Source organism: Thermobia domestica, chromosome 8, assembly GCF_964235325.1.
Source record: "Thermobia domestica chromosome 8, izTheDome1.hap1.1, whole genome shotgun sequence".
In the NCBI taxonomy this organism is placed as follows: domain Eukaryota; kingdom Metazoa; phylum Arthropoda; class Insecta; order Zygentoma; family Lepismatidae; genus Thermobia; species Thermobia domestica.
This window is the reverse complement of record NC_137461.1, coordinates 159,015,267-159,032,770: the sequence shown is the minus strand read 5'-3', so window position 1 is coordinate 159,032,770 and position 17,504 is coordinate 159,015,267. Positions and strand designations below refer to the sequence as shown.

At 33.6% G+C, this 17,504-nt stretch overlaps 1 protein-coding gene across 2 annotated transcripts in view; it reads left to right on the top strand.

The window, feature by feature from the left end:
• LOC145693311 (clavesin-1-like) overlaps positions 1–10,282 on the top strand; it is an 88,889-nt gene extending 78,607 nt beyond the window's left edge. For both annotated transcript variants that reach the window (XM_081769182.1, XM_081769181.1), the window contains exons 6-7: positions 2,589–2,730; positions 9,668–10,282. In XM_081769182.1, coding sequence (XP_081625308.1) covers positions 2,589–2,730; positions 9,668–9,756 — 231 coding nt within the window. In that variant the 3' untranslated portion in view covers positions 9,757–10,282. The remainder of the gene's footprint in view (positions 1–2,588; positions 2,731–9,667) is intronic.
• The last annotated feature ends 7,222 nt before the right edge of the window (positions 10,283–17,504 follow it).

Sequence of the window (17,504 nt, the reverse complement as noted above, 5' to 3'; positions counted from 1 at the left end):
AATGTATATATTTGCTGTGTGAGTTATGTAGCCTGTTGACATAAAATGAGAAAATATGTATATGGCTAAATAATTGGATAGATCCTATGTAGACTATACTTTTATATATCTATTTGGAATCTACGCTCGTAACATACGAATGTTTACCCTATTTGTTGGTTAAATTCGCAAGGCAATTTGAAAATATGCCATTCCCTTCATATTCCTATATCGCATTTGGTACAGTTAGAAAGCATTTCTATAGATGCGTATTATAAACGATGGAGCTATTTTTATTGTAAAATATTTTATGTCTAATCTGAAATAGCAGCCATACCTATATATGTTTTAATAATTATGTATAGCAGTTAACGTCTCATGGAAAAGTTGTTGGTACGTTATAATAGTGATGAAGGTATACTATGAGCTTCGCAATTTGTGCTTATGGACTTGATCAAATTAATTTATATGAGGGACTTAGAGGTTCTCGATTATATTGTCATTCTTGCAGTAGCGAATAGCCGAGGAGGATACATTTTCATTTATGTTGTGTGCTGTTGTAACGAAAGATGTCAGGTGATAAACATAATTCAACAGATGATGAAATTGCTCCTAAATTTGTTTGAACTAGGGAAACCTATTACTTTCGGTAAATGCTGAATTAATAATTTCTGAATGGAAGTGTCCTTAAGCATTGATATGTAGGAGAGTTTATATTAAATTATTTTTGAAAACACAGACACCTATGATTAGCCTCATAGTGTTTACAGGAACTAAGTTTCTATAGCACAAACACAATTAATAAAAAGTTTATTTATAGCTTAATTTGGATCTTTGATCCAACAAGTCAGTTAATAAAAGTCAGACTACGATTTATATTCTCCTTTGTGTTAATTGTAATATAAAGTTTTGCATGTTTACATTATATGTTCTTAAACTTTAATGTTCACGAGAGTGGAGAAGAAGAGATTTTTTTTATATATATTATATGCCAAGGAACACTTTTTGTTTTATTTAAATGCGTGTATTTGCGCAAGACTAACGGAAAAGTAATTTCTGATTACTAGATATTTCAACTTGTAAGAGTTAGAAGAATATCGTAGCAATTCGAAGAATACCAGAATAGTTTTTACCGATTAGGTCACTTCGTTTCTTGGTACATACTGTGTATGTACTACAGGAGATATTTTCATGCCTAGGGACAGTATTCTAATCTAATGATAGATTGTTTTCCTTGAATAATTTATTTGTTACAAAATAAACTATAAAAATAGGTACAGTATACAGAAATCATAACCTGCTTCCTCTGTCTCATTAGAATTGGAATATTTGTTTTATAAAGTAACGTTAACAACATGGTACACGGTATGTTTATAAAAGCAAATAATATTGCAGTTTTATTAGATCATTTGCTGAACAAACATACAATGAATGTGAACCAAAGGGATTGTGGCTTCAAAACTGGATAGTGAAGATTACATCCCTTGTCACCTAAATCCTTGTGCCTTGATGCACCTAAATCATGTTGGAGATATTTCTACTCACTTAAATGCAGCAAGAACAATAGTTGCAAATGTTGAAACCAAAATTATGTTTATACACACAAACAGAAATTGCGTTCTTCTAACTTATTTGGTCACTATACAATTACTTGATGGTACGCAAATCACTCTTGTACAAATGACTTAAATGGAAGAAAAATCCTCGAAAATTAAGTAAGGTTATAGATGCTGTTCGCTTGTACACACTGTCCGTTGCTTGAGGAACTTCCCCTATATGTCACCCCATCGGATACAAAGTTCAAGTTATTTTAAAAGTTTCGGAAAGTGATACTTAAAATGTTGACAAAATTATTGTGATAAGGAAAATGTGTGACTAAATATAACGAAAATATAAGGAAATGCAATATAAGGAAAATGTGTGACTAAAGAATGATATAAATCATTGTGAGAGATGACTCATAGCTATGTTCGGAATCTATGCTTGGTGAGAGATGACTCATAGCTATGTTCGGAATCTATGCTTGGGCATAATATTGCTCATTCTCTGAATTAACTGAGTAGGATAATTTTAAAATATGCTCTATTTAGTCATTATGTAATATTAATATATTCTGTAAAACATTTTGCAGCAATGTAGAAGTATTGTTATTTTTAATGCAAATATGAAGTTCTTTTCCATGAGATTAACTAAATTTGTACCTAAATTTTACTTTAATGAAACTAAATATTATTACTGGCATAAACTTCATTGTTGTTGCTTTGTTACTATTTGGTAAACCAGCATAGGATTGATGTTCAGAAAATGTAAAATTAATTTTAGTTACTTAGCAACAACAATAAGTTAGTCCAAATATTTTTTAGAAGATAGCGTTAATGGAAATAACAGTAAATTACATTTTACACTAGAAGTAAGTTTAAACCTATTAAAATTGAATGCATATATTTTATGCAAGCGGACAACAAACAACTGTCTTTACAAATGGAAGCATATAATATAATATAATGTTTAGTATAAGTTATTGAACTTTTAACAAAAGAACAGTTTGGCTCAGCTTTAAAAAATAAGTTTATTTTAACTGACACATACAATGTTTACACTGTTTTCAGATATTTTTCCATGGAACTGATTGGGAATCATTACATGGACACATACCGCCTGAATATCTTCCTCCAGAATATGGAGGTACATTTACAGAACAAAACAATTCCCTTTGGATTGATATAATGGATTTAGAAATTGTAAGAACTGGTGAGTATAATCAATAGACGTCAATACTTACTTGTGTTAAATAACTACGTTATAAGCTTCGTTTCTTAATATTAAAATATAGCAAATAATACAAGTTATGAAAGTCAAACTAAGCATTTATAGGCATCACAATAATATTCTTTCCCAGTGACAAGCCCCCGAAGGTATATCAGCATTAATTATCTTTATTCTTTAAATCAAAGTAGCAAAGCAAACTACGATTTAACAGCATTTTAAGCACATTTAGTACTCATCTAGTGACTGTTATAATTATTAGGGTATATTTACGACACACCCTATTACACCTTACAACAGACTTTGAAGTTTGTGACGACAAATTAAAATATTATTATTCGCTGAATTCTTTTTCAACCAACATGAATAATGAATAATTGTAGCACAGTTCTAGCTAGTCTATGAAAAAAGCAAAATACAAAGGTCGGAAAAAAGAATAACCCAAATCCGATGTAGCTCGAGAGAGATAGTAGTAAGTACGAGAAAAATGAAATTTTGTTGGTAGAAGCATTGGTACTTTGGGGAAGTTACTCAATATATGATCCACTTACTTTACTGCACTGTAGCAATCTTTATTACCATGAAACGAATGCACGAACGTAAAACTCTTGAGGTTGTTCATTATACCATATTTTACATCTACAGCGAGCTCGTTGTCACTTTCGAACTGCTTTCCCCGCAGATGAGCCTTCAGTCGTTCGAAAAGATAGAAGCCCTATGGCGTTAGAACGTGATGAATTAGTAAAATCATTCTGGATAATCCCAGATAGGCTTTGAAGATGATTACATACATTCTTTTTCATCATTTCCTATGTCAATAGCCGTGAAACCCAGCAAGCACAAATGTTTTTCTCTCTCAATCGTTAGATTAGCGTTAACACAGGCAACTTTGTCATAATGCTTCTATGTGCATCTATCTCGTAGTAAAGTATCTATATTTTTGGATGAGTTCTTTGAAGGTCAACACGTTGAGACGTCTGAAGGCAGTGACACATCACTTACATTCATTGTGTTGTCACCATAGACTGATAACAACTTACTGTGACTCGATGTTGTTGCGCTATCCCCGCATTTGTAGAATAATTAGACCATTGTATCTTAGCGTAGTACGGTGTCACGTTGAACATCCATGTTGGTTTACTGCAACAACAGAAAATAAAAATTAAATATAGATTAGGTGGCAAAGAACCAGTACTTCTGCTAACAAATTTAATTTCTCTAGTGCTTACCATTACGACCGAGTTACAGCGGATTTTGCGTTACTTGCTATTTAATTTCATTTGCCACCTTAATTATCTGTCAAAACTCAACTAGAATGAAAGATATGAAGCTTGTTTATCTGTTGGATTAAGATAAAGAAATAGTAATACTTATAAATAACTACAAAAACTTTACACGAAGAAAATGGCACAGATAGCAATAATAAGTACAAATAGTTTATAATTTTAAAAACATGTAGCCTGTTTCAATAACAATTCCACTACAACATTCAATAACTCAACATTAAAATATTTTAGCTTCTATTATTTGTTTCTTAAATTATTCCAAATAAGACCATACTGTTTCAAATACGATATATGTACATACGTATATAGTCGATGTACGTAAATTAAGATAGTGAAGACAATAAATTCAATTTTAAAAAGCTAATATTAAGTAATGTACAAAAAGAAATCTGAGTTCCTACGTGCATATAGAAGACAGCTCATGTTTCTAATTCCGTATAAAGTTCATTGAAGATTGTCATCTGGGGGCAAATATATTACAACATATTTTACACCTGGAAGGTATTCGGTATGAAAACTAATTCAGGATTTCAAAGTAGACCATTTTTTGGTATCGGAAGAAGCATTAAAGTTAAAACTACGTGGACATTTATCCTGCAAATAAGTCCATAATTGTATTTGTTTTTCGTATGTTCTGAATTACTTTTTGGCCTCAATGCAACCACACACATTAGCATTTTTACGTTTTCGGTTGGTTGTTCGTTTGACTGGAGTTTAGCGTCCCGTTCCAGAACGAGACCATATCAGATGTAGACATACAGCTTACTGAGAGATTTGAACCACACGAGCCCTCGCCATGAATCAAAACCGGGTCTTTCGCGCCAAAGGTGCATACGCTATAGCAATTCCACGATGGTGCTCTAATTGCTCGTTAAGAGCTTTTTTTGATTTTCTTTTTAGTATAGAGAATATGTTAAACATGGATCTACTTTAAAATTCGAGTCACAGAAACTATCACCAAGGTTGCATTCAGGTTCCGGCACTAGTAATAGACATGGTTACTACTTTAACATAAAGAAACCCGTTTGATTGAAACACGTAGGATATTGTTAGATCTTATGGCATATAAATTTTAATTAAATTTGCGTGAAGACTGTTTCATTACTTTACTGTCAGCTTCCTTGAAAGGGTGTCGTTGTCATTACTTCTGTTTTTATATATTTAAATACAACAGTTATTAATAAGCTTCTAACGGCTGACGGGTAGACCAACAAAATGATCGTTAGCAAGGTTTATGTGAATACATATGCGACGTAAAACTAACTGTAAATGTTTGCAGAAGAGTGCAAATAATTAAAAAAAAAATCATTGGATAGTTGTAAGATAATCAAAATGTTCGACGTAAATGTTTATCTACAAATATGAATTACAATCTTTAATTTTAAAGTTTACTGTGAAATTACATGCATTTATAAATTGAGATTACGAAGAATGCAAAGGATGGTCCAGCAGAGAGCATAAATTATTTAGGTTTGCTTACCACGCTTATACAGTTTGTTCTATGCGCTGAGACTGATACCAAAGCAGGATGTCGAGACCGCAAGAGAAAATCTAATCATATGTGAAAGAAGCCTATGAGATTGTTGCATTTGTTTTTGTTAGGATTTTCTTATATTACATACATAGGGCTCCCAGTCGTCGCATTTCATCCGAAACAGTACCAAATTTACGTCATCCGTCCTTTCAAAAATTGCTTAAGACTCCAAATATCCCAGTTTTACTCCAAAACTTAAGCAAATGTCATTCGTGAGATATTTTTAAAAAATGTCACTTTAATCAGTCGTCAATACTCAACAAATATGAATAGTCTCTCTGTAGCTCCTTTTTAGTGAGTGTTAACCTATTATTAACAAATACCAAGTACGTAACTATACCCATACTGTAAATTTTCATAGGGTGTCCCAAATTTTTAGTCTGAAACTTTCGGAGCCTTATTCATAGAGGGGAAACTAGATCCAAATGTAACTGAATAATCTAACATTGGTAAGAGGTTTATGAAGTTAGATTTGAATTTAATGGGGAATTACAAAGCAAATGATAAGGTTATTTTACTTAAGTAATGACAGAAGTGTAATGATTATGTATTTTAAGGTGAGAGCCTCAAAATAAGGAATTATAAGAATAGGTCTTGTTATAGTAGTCGTAAAGATAAAAGGTTTGGTACTGTCATACGGGCCAAACACTGTGCAAACAATTGAAGACTTATACAAGAAAATTTAAGTCATAAATAGAAAATAGCAGTGCAAAAGTAATTGTAATAAAATATATTATTGTTGGGGAAGATAGTGTAGTAGGCAGTGTACTTCGGAAGAAGAGGGATCTTTGTTATCCATTTAATACACATTTTGATAATTAGATATCGGCCGCGCGTTGCAGGACAAAGAAACTATGAATGTAATTATGTATAAAATGGAGAATATTAGTGTGTGTGGTCTTGGGTATATCGATGATTCATTCAGGAATCTTATGAGATTGAATTAAGACCTCAGAGTTCAGTCTGTGTAACTCACCGATGTAAAATCAAAAATAAGATGAACTTATGGAGTAGAAGAATTGGGGTTCAGTTATTGCTTATTTAATTACGGTAGATGAAATACATTTTATTTGAAGATACTTCTAGTTAACAAATGAATTTAATGTGTCATCTGGTCAAGTAAGATAACGATTGAGGAGGTAGAAATCTTTGAAAATGCTGTATATGGGGTTTAAGTAACATTCATAAAGACTACCCACACCTATTAACACATCAAGGCTTCATGGATGGTAACAATCTATTGCAATCTCGCACTACTTAGTACTAGTTGTATCATTTGTTCACTTTGACAAATTGTGGACAACTGATTCTGTATTAGTATGTTGTATTTATCTTGTGAAGTTTTCTTGAGTTTCGGATACATGATACTATAAATTACGTTTAGTATATTTATTTGTCTAGTTTAGGTTGAGTGTAAAATATTAAGCAACTCCTTCAACAGCATTTAATAAATATTGTAAAATTCTTTGTCTATAAAGGTAGAGCAATTACTGTACACGGGAAAATTTGTTTGAGAAAAAAGTCTAGTGAGAATGTCGTTCCCAAAAATCGAACTGAAGTCCGCATCTATAATACGAAAATAATATGAAAAAGTTGTGGTGCCAATTTTAAATCTGATTAGAGCTATTTCCTTGAAAGCCAGAACTTTGTTAGCGATGCCTTTTGAGACTGGTTTGGAATGGTACCAATTTGCAATTTGGAGGTACGTCTCGTCTAGACCATAAACTAAGACTAGATTCAGTATTTATTATTACTGGTAGACTGCTAGAATTCACTCTAATATTAAGTAGTAGTTTATTATTTTCTGTCCCCAGGTTAACATGTTCTCGGTGATCGTTGTGAGTCGTCTGGGCGAAAAAATTGCCGTCCGTCTCCTTAAAAGTTCCCGCTGTAGCCTGCTCTTCTTGAGTGTGATTATTTTTTAAATTGTGGTGGTTTCTGGGTGGCCCGCGCCGACTTTTCAGGAATGGCCCGCGAGGCTTGACTTTGGCCTGCGTGCCCATCTACGCGTTTCCCTGGTTGGAAGGTTTTGGATTATTCCAACATGTAGATGCACCGTGGTTCTTCTTATAGCATATTGCACACACACACATACTTTATCACCTTTTACAAAATTTTTATTTTTCTTACCAGCGTTATTCCCTTTGTTGGTATTCTGACGATGTCTCCCCCCGTTATTACGTCTGGAATTAGTTTTCGTGGCGTTCTGTGCCACTATTAGTAATAATTAGTCTATTTGATTGGCTAGTTTAGTGAGATCCGTGTGTGGGGGGGGGTATGAGAGCAGGTTTTGACTTTGGATTGGGTGCGGATTTGAAACTTCAGGTGGAGTAGAAGTTGACTGTGGAGGGGAGATATTCTGCGATGGAGGTGCAGAAGGTAACGATTCTGAATAACAAGGAGCATATTGGGTGTGATGTACAGTAGAAGTTGGTTGTTGTACATAGGTTGGCAAATATGAATTATGATTCGTTTGGTTATGAAAGTCGTACAAAGGAAATGTTGAGGGGCGGTTAGGTTGGCCGATTGAAGAATGAATCGCCTGTGACAACTCCACATAATTCCTCTTCTGCATGAGGTCCTGAGCCTTTTCCAATTCATAAAGTCGATCCTGCGGCTGCTGGGCTGTTTGAAAGGATTCCAACGCTATCTTCTGTAGTAAATTTCTTTGTAATCCCAATGAAAGAAAATGGATCTTCTGTTCCTCCAAAGCCTCTGGCATTAGCTGTCTAATTACCCTTAATTTCCTTAAGAAATATGAATCGACCGACTCATTTTCGTTTTGCTGTATTCGGAAAATTTTTAATTTCGCCTTATACGCTGATAAATTTGGACGAGACAGAGATTAATTTGGTTTTAAGTTTATCATAATTTAGGGTGTTAAATTGATTCTGATTTTGTAATTGGAAGACAAAATCGAGAGCTACATCCTGTAAATACAACGGAAGATTTTTTCTTTTCGAGGGTCCATGTCTGTAGCAACGCCAAATGATCGAATAACATGAAAAATCGATCCGGGTCGTCCGTACTGTGACCAGAATATTTAGTTAGATGAGGAATATTAACAGGTATACGGGAGCCTGATTCTGCCATATTATCACCTTTATACGTATTTTCCCAGATCTAGTTGTCGGCATAAATACCTGCCAGCCTAAACGAATCAATTTACCGCTAAGAATAATGAGAGTGCTATAACAATACGGATATTATTTTCATATATCCTGCTTTAGTAACACTAACACTAAAACTCTGTACTTTAGAAGTTTCTAAGTCCGTTCTTCGGCAATAAAAGGAACGTCCCATAGGAAAGTCCTTTTAATGTCTGTAAATAGACGCCGATGTATCTACCATGTAAAATTCTTTCAGTCTATAAGGTAGAGCAATTACTGTACACGGGAATTTGGACTTGCCCATCATCTTTTATTATAAAATTGTCTTCTTAAATACAGAAGTTATACAATAAGCAGTTCCACCAGTATTTGGGTAAGATAAAGAAAGGAACCCAGTGACCAAGCGTCGTGGGCTTAAGGATAGATACCTTTCGGTGACCAAGCGTCGTGAGAGGGGTTTCAGCTGGTTCGATCAACCTGGGCAGATTGATGCTCGTAGATGCGTGGTGCTCTCTTTTTATGGAGTGTCGGCTGCCATCGGTGATCTACGTCTTGCCGACTGCTGGCGAATGTGGGCGACTTCTCTTCGGGTCCGTCATCTGCGATGTTTGTTTACTATTAACACGTGTTAGTACACATGGTTATCGCATGTTATGGGGACATGCGGAACCTTACAATATACTTAACGTTTAACTAAAGATTTCACACACTAATTGAGTAAATTGTATCATTATGGTCAGTGTCAACATGTATTACTAGAATACTAAAACATAAGGCAATGCTGGATAGAATATAACGAAACTGTATTCGAAAATTCTTTAAATTTAATAACGTTCGTAAATGGACTGTGACATGTCACATTGCTTTGGGGACCAAAGAAATAGGAAAATCATATACAGGAGAAAAAGTTAAATTTGTATGATCTTAGTTGAATTAATCTTATAAGTTAGAGGGAAAATATTTGAAATTATTAATGTATGTATTATTTGCAGAGCTACTTAGCCTTGGATATGTTGAAGCAACGCCTAAACCTCCTCCAGAAAGTGAAAGTGATGATGATGATTTATACCTGGCAATTTGAGATTAGGTAATTTCTTCGTATCGGCATCGTATCAAATATCATCAAAATCAATTAATAACAATAAAAACATTATTTGAACAATTTGAATCAAGATATAGTTGTTTTGAATTGCAGGATTTGTTCTTTTCGTAAATCAGAATGTTACCGTTGTAAATCATGCTTTTAGTGTATATAAAAGTAATGTGAAACCTTGCCTGTAAGTAGCCAGTTTATATTCTAATATTTTGAAAAAGTATGCATTTTAAAGTAAATAAAATACTTTCATTTAAGAATAAAGAGTAAAACAAAATATTTCCAAATACTCATATTATGACAAGTTAAAATGAAATAAAAATACGGAATATTTGCCATTAAACATGTTTCCAGTAAAACAATGATGTTCTTTTTGTGGCCAGTTACGTGTATATTTTGTTACGGGCATCAAGAAATCACATGATGAATATGTTCAATCGCGCTGAAATTTCATATAATTAATGTAAACTCTTACACTTAATATCTAAGACAAATAAAGAAAGAATATATTTTTGTAGCGTGTTTATTCTTTCCTTATATTATACATTACTATAGATTTAAATTGTATTATTGTTTTGAAATTTGATAAAATTATAATAATATTTTTTTTTATATAAAATAACTTTCGCCATAATTGATTAAACTAACTTCGTTTTTTTTTTTTTTTGGCTAACAGGTATTTTTGTATAGTACAGTTCTTTAACCTGCTATCATCTTCGCCTTGAACTAAGAATTATATTTTTAAATAATAATTTTAGCAGCAATATTTCATTTTCATTTTTCTAATTTTTCATCCACAGCTCTGTAACTATGTTTATCCTGCTAGAGAATTTTTTTTAATATCATACGGTAGTAACAGAGGTCATAACTAACATTTATAAGTTAAAGGAAGACAATACAAGAGTCTATGAAATGTAACATTTCCCGTATCCAAAAATAAAGAACACATGAAATTTACATTGGATTCGACAGGTCTTTTTTCCTCTGTTTGAAAAACTTCATGATTGGGAAAACGCTCTAGGTTGTCGCAGCCTCGAAACGGAATATTTAACAATCGAATATGTCAGTTCGATAAACAATCTAAGCCAATTATTAAATTTAATATTCTACATCTATTTCTTTAATGATTATTCAATATCGGACTTCGGAAGAGGAAACTGATTAAACTTATTGACCACACCTATAGCGACAACTCCCAGTCATGACTTCCATTCAGTTTTAATTTTAAATAGAGGAAGACTGAGAAAAAGATATAGAGAAAGTCAAAGGGAAAGTGAAGAGAAGAGAAATAAGAGGGGTCAGATAATCTTCTGATAGGACTATATTATCTCAGAGATAGTGGAGGACAAAAGGATATTTATGGGATAGGTATATCGGATGATCTATGGTGAAACAGAAGAAAATAAGAGGAAGAAGAAGAAACAGAAACAACAGAAAAAAATCGGCGACTTATCGAAATACAGTAAAAGATTCAAATAAGTACTAAAGGTCCTTCATATCTCAATTTTATTGCTCGAGAATAGAGTTTAAACTGTTCATGGTAAGACACATGTTCCCTCATACAATTCCGATCTGGATCCAAGTAACTGCACAAGTTGGAGTTACCCTGACCCAGCCCAGATAAGTGCTAAATTATTTTATTTGTTGTTTCTGATCACTAAATAATTTTCATCCATTTACTGACTCTTACGTAGTGACTCTCACATGTTGAGTTAGAAAAAATCTAGGAGATAAACACATCTTCCATAAATTGCAGCTCTTGAAGTTTGGACAAACTGTTATCATCATTAGTTTCATTCCGATGCTTCGACTTGCCTTTCAGAGCCGATTTGAATTAGAGGTTAGTCACCTTTCTGACCTAGATGATGACTCTCATATAAATAAATTTCCCATTAGTATATACGTACATATAACAGAGATTATTAAATTTTCATTAAACCTTAGAAATCACTACTTAAAACTACTTACCGTTCACTCACACACATTCATATCTTATTTGACAGTGTATTGATAGAGGTAAATGGATTAAATATTAAGGAAATTATAGCCTAACTACTGCTTCGTAACATTTATTACATTCACTAATAATAAGAACACAAGAAAAGATATTAGCTACATCCAAATATACATACATACATGAGCGTACATATAATGTCAAAACATATCTATCAATATTTAGATGATGAAAAAATATTAAAAGGTTGCTCCAGTTAAAAATTCGTGACATGACATCGATACTCATTTATAATTTTAGAAAGAAAAGAATTTCAGTTAACGAATCTGTTCTTTCGTAGTTTTATGTAGCATCATTTATTAGCTTATCCATACTTCACTCATTAGGTGTCCATGCACGCGGTATAGTTTTTCAACATACACATATTAAGATGCTTATTTACTTACAGTATTTCAAACTAACATGTATTCAGTCTGAATAGTTAGTAGAATATATACATATATCAGTCTCTAAAGCCACTTAAATTCCTATTATCCAGTTTAATTAAACTAAATGTTTATTCTCGTCATTTGGTTGGTTATATAGTCAAAATCAGTATCACTCGAAGATTTCAACATCAAAGCCACACTACTATAATTTAGACACACGACAAATTCATAGTTATTTATTATAATAGTTGCCCAGGGTGGATTTGTCATACAAGACTTGGAATTATACAGGGTGGCCCAAAAGTAGCTAAACACTCTTACATTCATTAAGTATAACATTCCAGTTTATGGGTTTATATGTTTCGGCTCTTCCAAGCTTAAGATTTAAGTAAAAGTATATTAAGAACAAATAATAAAGAAACTATGCCTGATGGATAACAATAAGAAATGATATAAAATGTAGTACGGTACTGTATATCTACTTTTGGGCCACCCTGTATTGCAGTGTGTGGCGATTCGAAAGTTTAAAAAAACTTGAATACGTAAAACATGAATTTAATTAAGTTTGCGATTTAACTAGTTTGACATTGAACGAAACATTCGTTTTATTGGGCCACGGACAAAAGGTTTTACTGCTCAATCGTATTGTTATCTTTAGTACTCGGTTTCAATCTGCATCTTGCTTCTGAAATGTTTTAATCAATAAGCAGTAATCCCATAACAGATCCTGAGAAATTAAAGAAAAAAAGAATTGCTTACCAGGGGGAAGAGTGTAAATCATTTTCTTACGTTTGCTTAACTAGGGTAAGTCGGCTTGAACAATTCTGATGGAAGAAAGTAAATTAGTGCATAGCTTATTTTCATTTTAACCATTTCAAAAATTCTCGTAATTTAGCAGTGTCTCGGAGTTTCATTCTTGAAATATGGCAACCGTAGTAAAAGACTACTTAACTCAAATATTTTAATTTTCCCAACACAAACCTACATAACAAAACGTTCTCATCCTTTCTCACACTTCTGATTCTAAATCAAGCATATTCGACTTGGCTTCTTCGTTATATATACCTCAATAACTTAGTTCACGAAATCTTTAATAGGGTCTTCGTCACCATCAATATCAATCTTTCACTGATAAAATCTATATAAATCTCAAATCCAGGGGGGCAACTGTTCCTTCCTGATCCCTCTACATAACGCCATCTCAATCCCACCTTTTGACTTTAATTTAGTTAAAGAAAGGTGTATTTACTTTCACAATCGCAAAACACACTTACGTCTGTTTCTTCATATGCGAAAAATGGAATTTAGGTCGCTCTATTTCATATAATGCAAGAACTGTTAAACGTTTCAAGAACTGAAGCCTACAGACATCAGAGATCATATGGGATGGTCAAAGGATCTTTCCTATCTTTTCTTTCCTATCTCAATCTATGCTAGTGCTACCTACTAATATATAAAATAGGGTGAGAGTATATTATATACTAAAATACAAAGCTTTCATCAACAGTTGGCAATTTCATGCTGTGCCAAACTCGCTCATAGTGTTAAGAAAAACAGGTTCTATTGACTATTTGGTATTCTATCCTAGATGTTACATGCTTAACATTTAGGGGCCGCGGTGGCTCAGTGGTAGAGCGTTCACCTCTGGTGCTTGGGGTCCCGGGTTCAAACCCTGCTCCCGCCAAGTGAACTTTGTGGTGGACTAACACCGTGTGCGTGGGTTTTCTCGGGGTTTTCCCGTTTCCTCCCACTTTCTTCATTCCACCATTTCATTCATCCTCATCATCACAGTCTCCTTTAGCCTAACCGGCATAACCGTGGGACGTAAAACTAAAAAAATTTCATGCTTAATATTTATGTAGAATGGGTCTGCGTCATTTATAAGTGTATTGAGAGATCGGATTTTATCCGCACGTGGACGGAAAGAAAAGCAAATAAGTAATTTCTACATTTTGTGATTGAAATTTTGAGTTTCTCCGGGGGAGATGAATTTTCTTCGGGGAAAGATTCCCCCGGGCTACCTCCTAAATTCATCCCTGCTTTGGAATGTCCATTTCTTCTTTTTGAAGCATTTTGCTAACAATTATTCTGAATAGAACAGTATGCCAAAATACGAGACAGCAAATGAATTTAGAACTCTTAATATTGTGGGAAAGACTATTAGCTTTGTTTTTGGGATCAATAACAGTGCATATAATGCATTGTATATTTCCCACACTTGATACAGAATAGCAGTCACTGCATCAATATGACCAGTGGCGGCAAATGTTAGTGTTGCAGCGTTGCGCAACGACCAAAGTACTTCAAGCAAAAAATATTATCAATAGTAGTAAAGAACAGAAAAAATACTTTTAATACTCGCATATATACACTTTAAATAACATATTTTTTACTTCTCTAACTGTCCGTTCCGTTAATCCGTTTTAAAAAGCGAAAAATAATCCGTCACAGAGTCTGTAATTTATATTGTGTTGCAGCGAGCGTGCAACGACCAGATTCCTTCAGCGCGGCAATTGGAGCAAATGTTAAGTCTCCTTTCCCCTATCTCAGAAGTTAAAGGGACTGGTCATTGCAGTGCTTCTGCAACACAGTACGGTTTCCAGTGAACAAGGTTTTTCGCGCTAAATAAGATTTTTGAATTTTCTTTCACTAGCAATTAACAAACAGAATTTGTTTTTATGCATTCATATTTTTAAATTACGGGACCATACTGAAGCAAATCAATATAATGACAATTAAAAAAAGTGATTGCAGAGTTACAAAATAAAAAAGAAAATATCTAATAGAGGAGAAAACAAATGAAAGTAGACCCGCATTTAAAAGTTAATTGTTAGCTTACATTGATAATGAAGGCTTCTTCTATAGTAATTTGTGAATCAAATATTAATAAGTCAGTATGTAGAATCGCTTCCCTCCCCACCCCTTCTGTGGATAGTATTCTAGTATAAACATATTTCTTTTATAAAATAAGTATATTTTATACTCTTGATAATTTCCACATAAAACTGTATGATGGGGAACGCCACATTGAATTTGGGACTAGTTTGTAATGCTCAGGGGCGTAGCCACGAGGGGGGTCCACCGAGTCCAGACCTCCCAAAAATTTCGAAACTTGACTAACATTTGTAGACTTCCTTAACGAACTATACTTGTTTAACAGAGAAACGATTGATGTAGGCTAAATATTTTATTTTATGCCTCATCATGAACTCTTCTTTTCTTTTAAAAATAATCGTTCTATCATTTTTTTTAAATATAAGTAACAGTAGGCCTAAGTAAGAATTATTTATCGTCTTTTCGGGTGCAGTATAAGACAGGTTCCATATTATGTAGACGTATTGGATCTCCCTCAAATCCTTTGGACCCCTCCCAGTTAACATTTCTGGGTGTAGAACTGGTATTGCTGGTTGTTTTGATGTCCTTTGATTTTTGGGCTTCTGCTACATGTTGATCCTTCATCTGGCGGGTTGCGAGGTTTCCTTTCTAGAACATATCACATTGGTAAGCGTTGTTTCGCCTCATGTGGAAGTATATTGTGTTCATCGTGCATTGCGTAACAACCAAGACGGATGACTTGGAATGTAGTTTTTCTTTTACGCACATGTGTGTGTGTTGATGTATGAATATGTGACATTCGGAATTCATATACCAGTACCTCTTTTGTATCAGCTGTTTTGGTTTTTAATTATTAGGTGTAATTTTATTGTGTGCGCTTTAATTCTGTAAATAACCTACAAATTCTGAATGAATTGTATACCATGACTTCTGTAAATAACTTACAAAGTATTGACCAGCTTTCAACTGAGGAAAAATTTTCAATTAAGGCTTAGACAAAACAAGCAAAGGGCAATTCAGGAGAATGTTCAAAAAAAATCTAGTTTAAATTTACAGGATATATTATGGCAAGTAGTGTTGTTTGTACCAGATACATTTCCTCAATTTATTTTAAATTTTCCTGGATAAACTGTGAATAAAGTGTGTTCAATGTACATTTTTTTTATAGCACTAATCTCTGCTACAAACTCTCTTCAGTCAACGCTGAAGAGGAATCCGGATTACTGTCAAGGACTGAGTTTGCTAGAATGAATCGTTCGCAATAATCTAGAAAATATATAGTGAATCTGCAAAGCTTCTGAAACTAATATTAACTGTACCTATGGCGATAGCAAAAGACGAAAAGTATTTTTCTACATGAAAAAGAATTGACACTTTAAAGGAATTGAATGTTGCAAGAAAGGTTATCACCATTGGTTATGCTTTCCATCGAAAAAGACCTGACAATAAGAATACTAGAGTTCAACCAGCATGTATTAGGCAGATCTGCTCCAATCAAAGAGAGGATAATGTAGAGATGCAAAAAAGCCGGCTTTTTTGAATCGATGGTTTTTTTCACATAAAAAGCCGGCTTTTTTGGGGAAAAAACGAGAATTTTGGAAATTTTGGCTTTTTTCAATTTCATGATTTTTCTATCTAAATAGCTTTCTTATAGTGTATTCTATAGTTAGATAAGAATTCCATGACCTAAACGCCATATTTCGCTCTGAAATTCACCATTAAGATGGATGGAACACATGTTTTACGAATTAAAGCTAACATGAAGAAGTAGTATTTGAGGGCAATTTTAGAGGCTATTTAACTTTAGTTTAATTTTGAGTTATCGACATTTTTTTCTTCTCGGGATCATTTCAGTTTGTCGTCTGTGTTTCATTTCTAAGAGCTTAGTACTCTAGCTTCTAGCGCAGAAGTTAAACTTACGTTTTTCTATATATCCGTCAAAGCGTACGTTTTTCAATATATCCGTCTAACCGTACTTCCACATTTCTGTTATACTATAGCTGTGCAACGATTTTGCAATAATTTTCCGGATACAACCTTGAATACTAATTTATACAAATAATCAGTAGCGGATTTAGAAACGTACTTTGGGACGTGTTTCTCTGATTGTTTCATTTTCTAAAATGTCCTAATTTTATTTGGGAGGAGCTTGAAGTTTGAGTACAGGCATAACTAATACTGCATTTCGTTTCGTTTATGTATTTAGCGATAATCTTCCGGATACAACCTTGAAGATCATTTTATACTGAAAATCAGTGGCGGATTTAGAAAAGTATTTTGGGAGGGTTTTTTTCTTACTAATGTTTCGTTTTTCTAAACATTCGTAATTTTTATTTGACGGCAGCTTAAAGTTTATGAGTAAAGGCATAACTAATAGGTATTTCGTTTGTTTTAGACATTTCGTAATTTTGTGGAACAGGCTTCAGTCCGAAAGACCGCCCTCCTCACCTTCGCAAAACCGTCACTGCCGGTAATAAGTAATAATAACGATTTAAAAACAGTAAGAAAGGAAGTCGGCC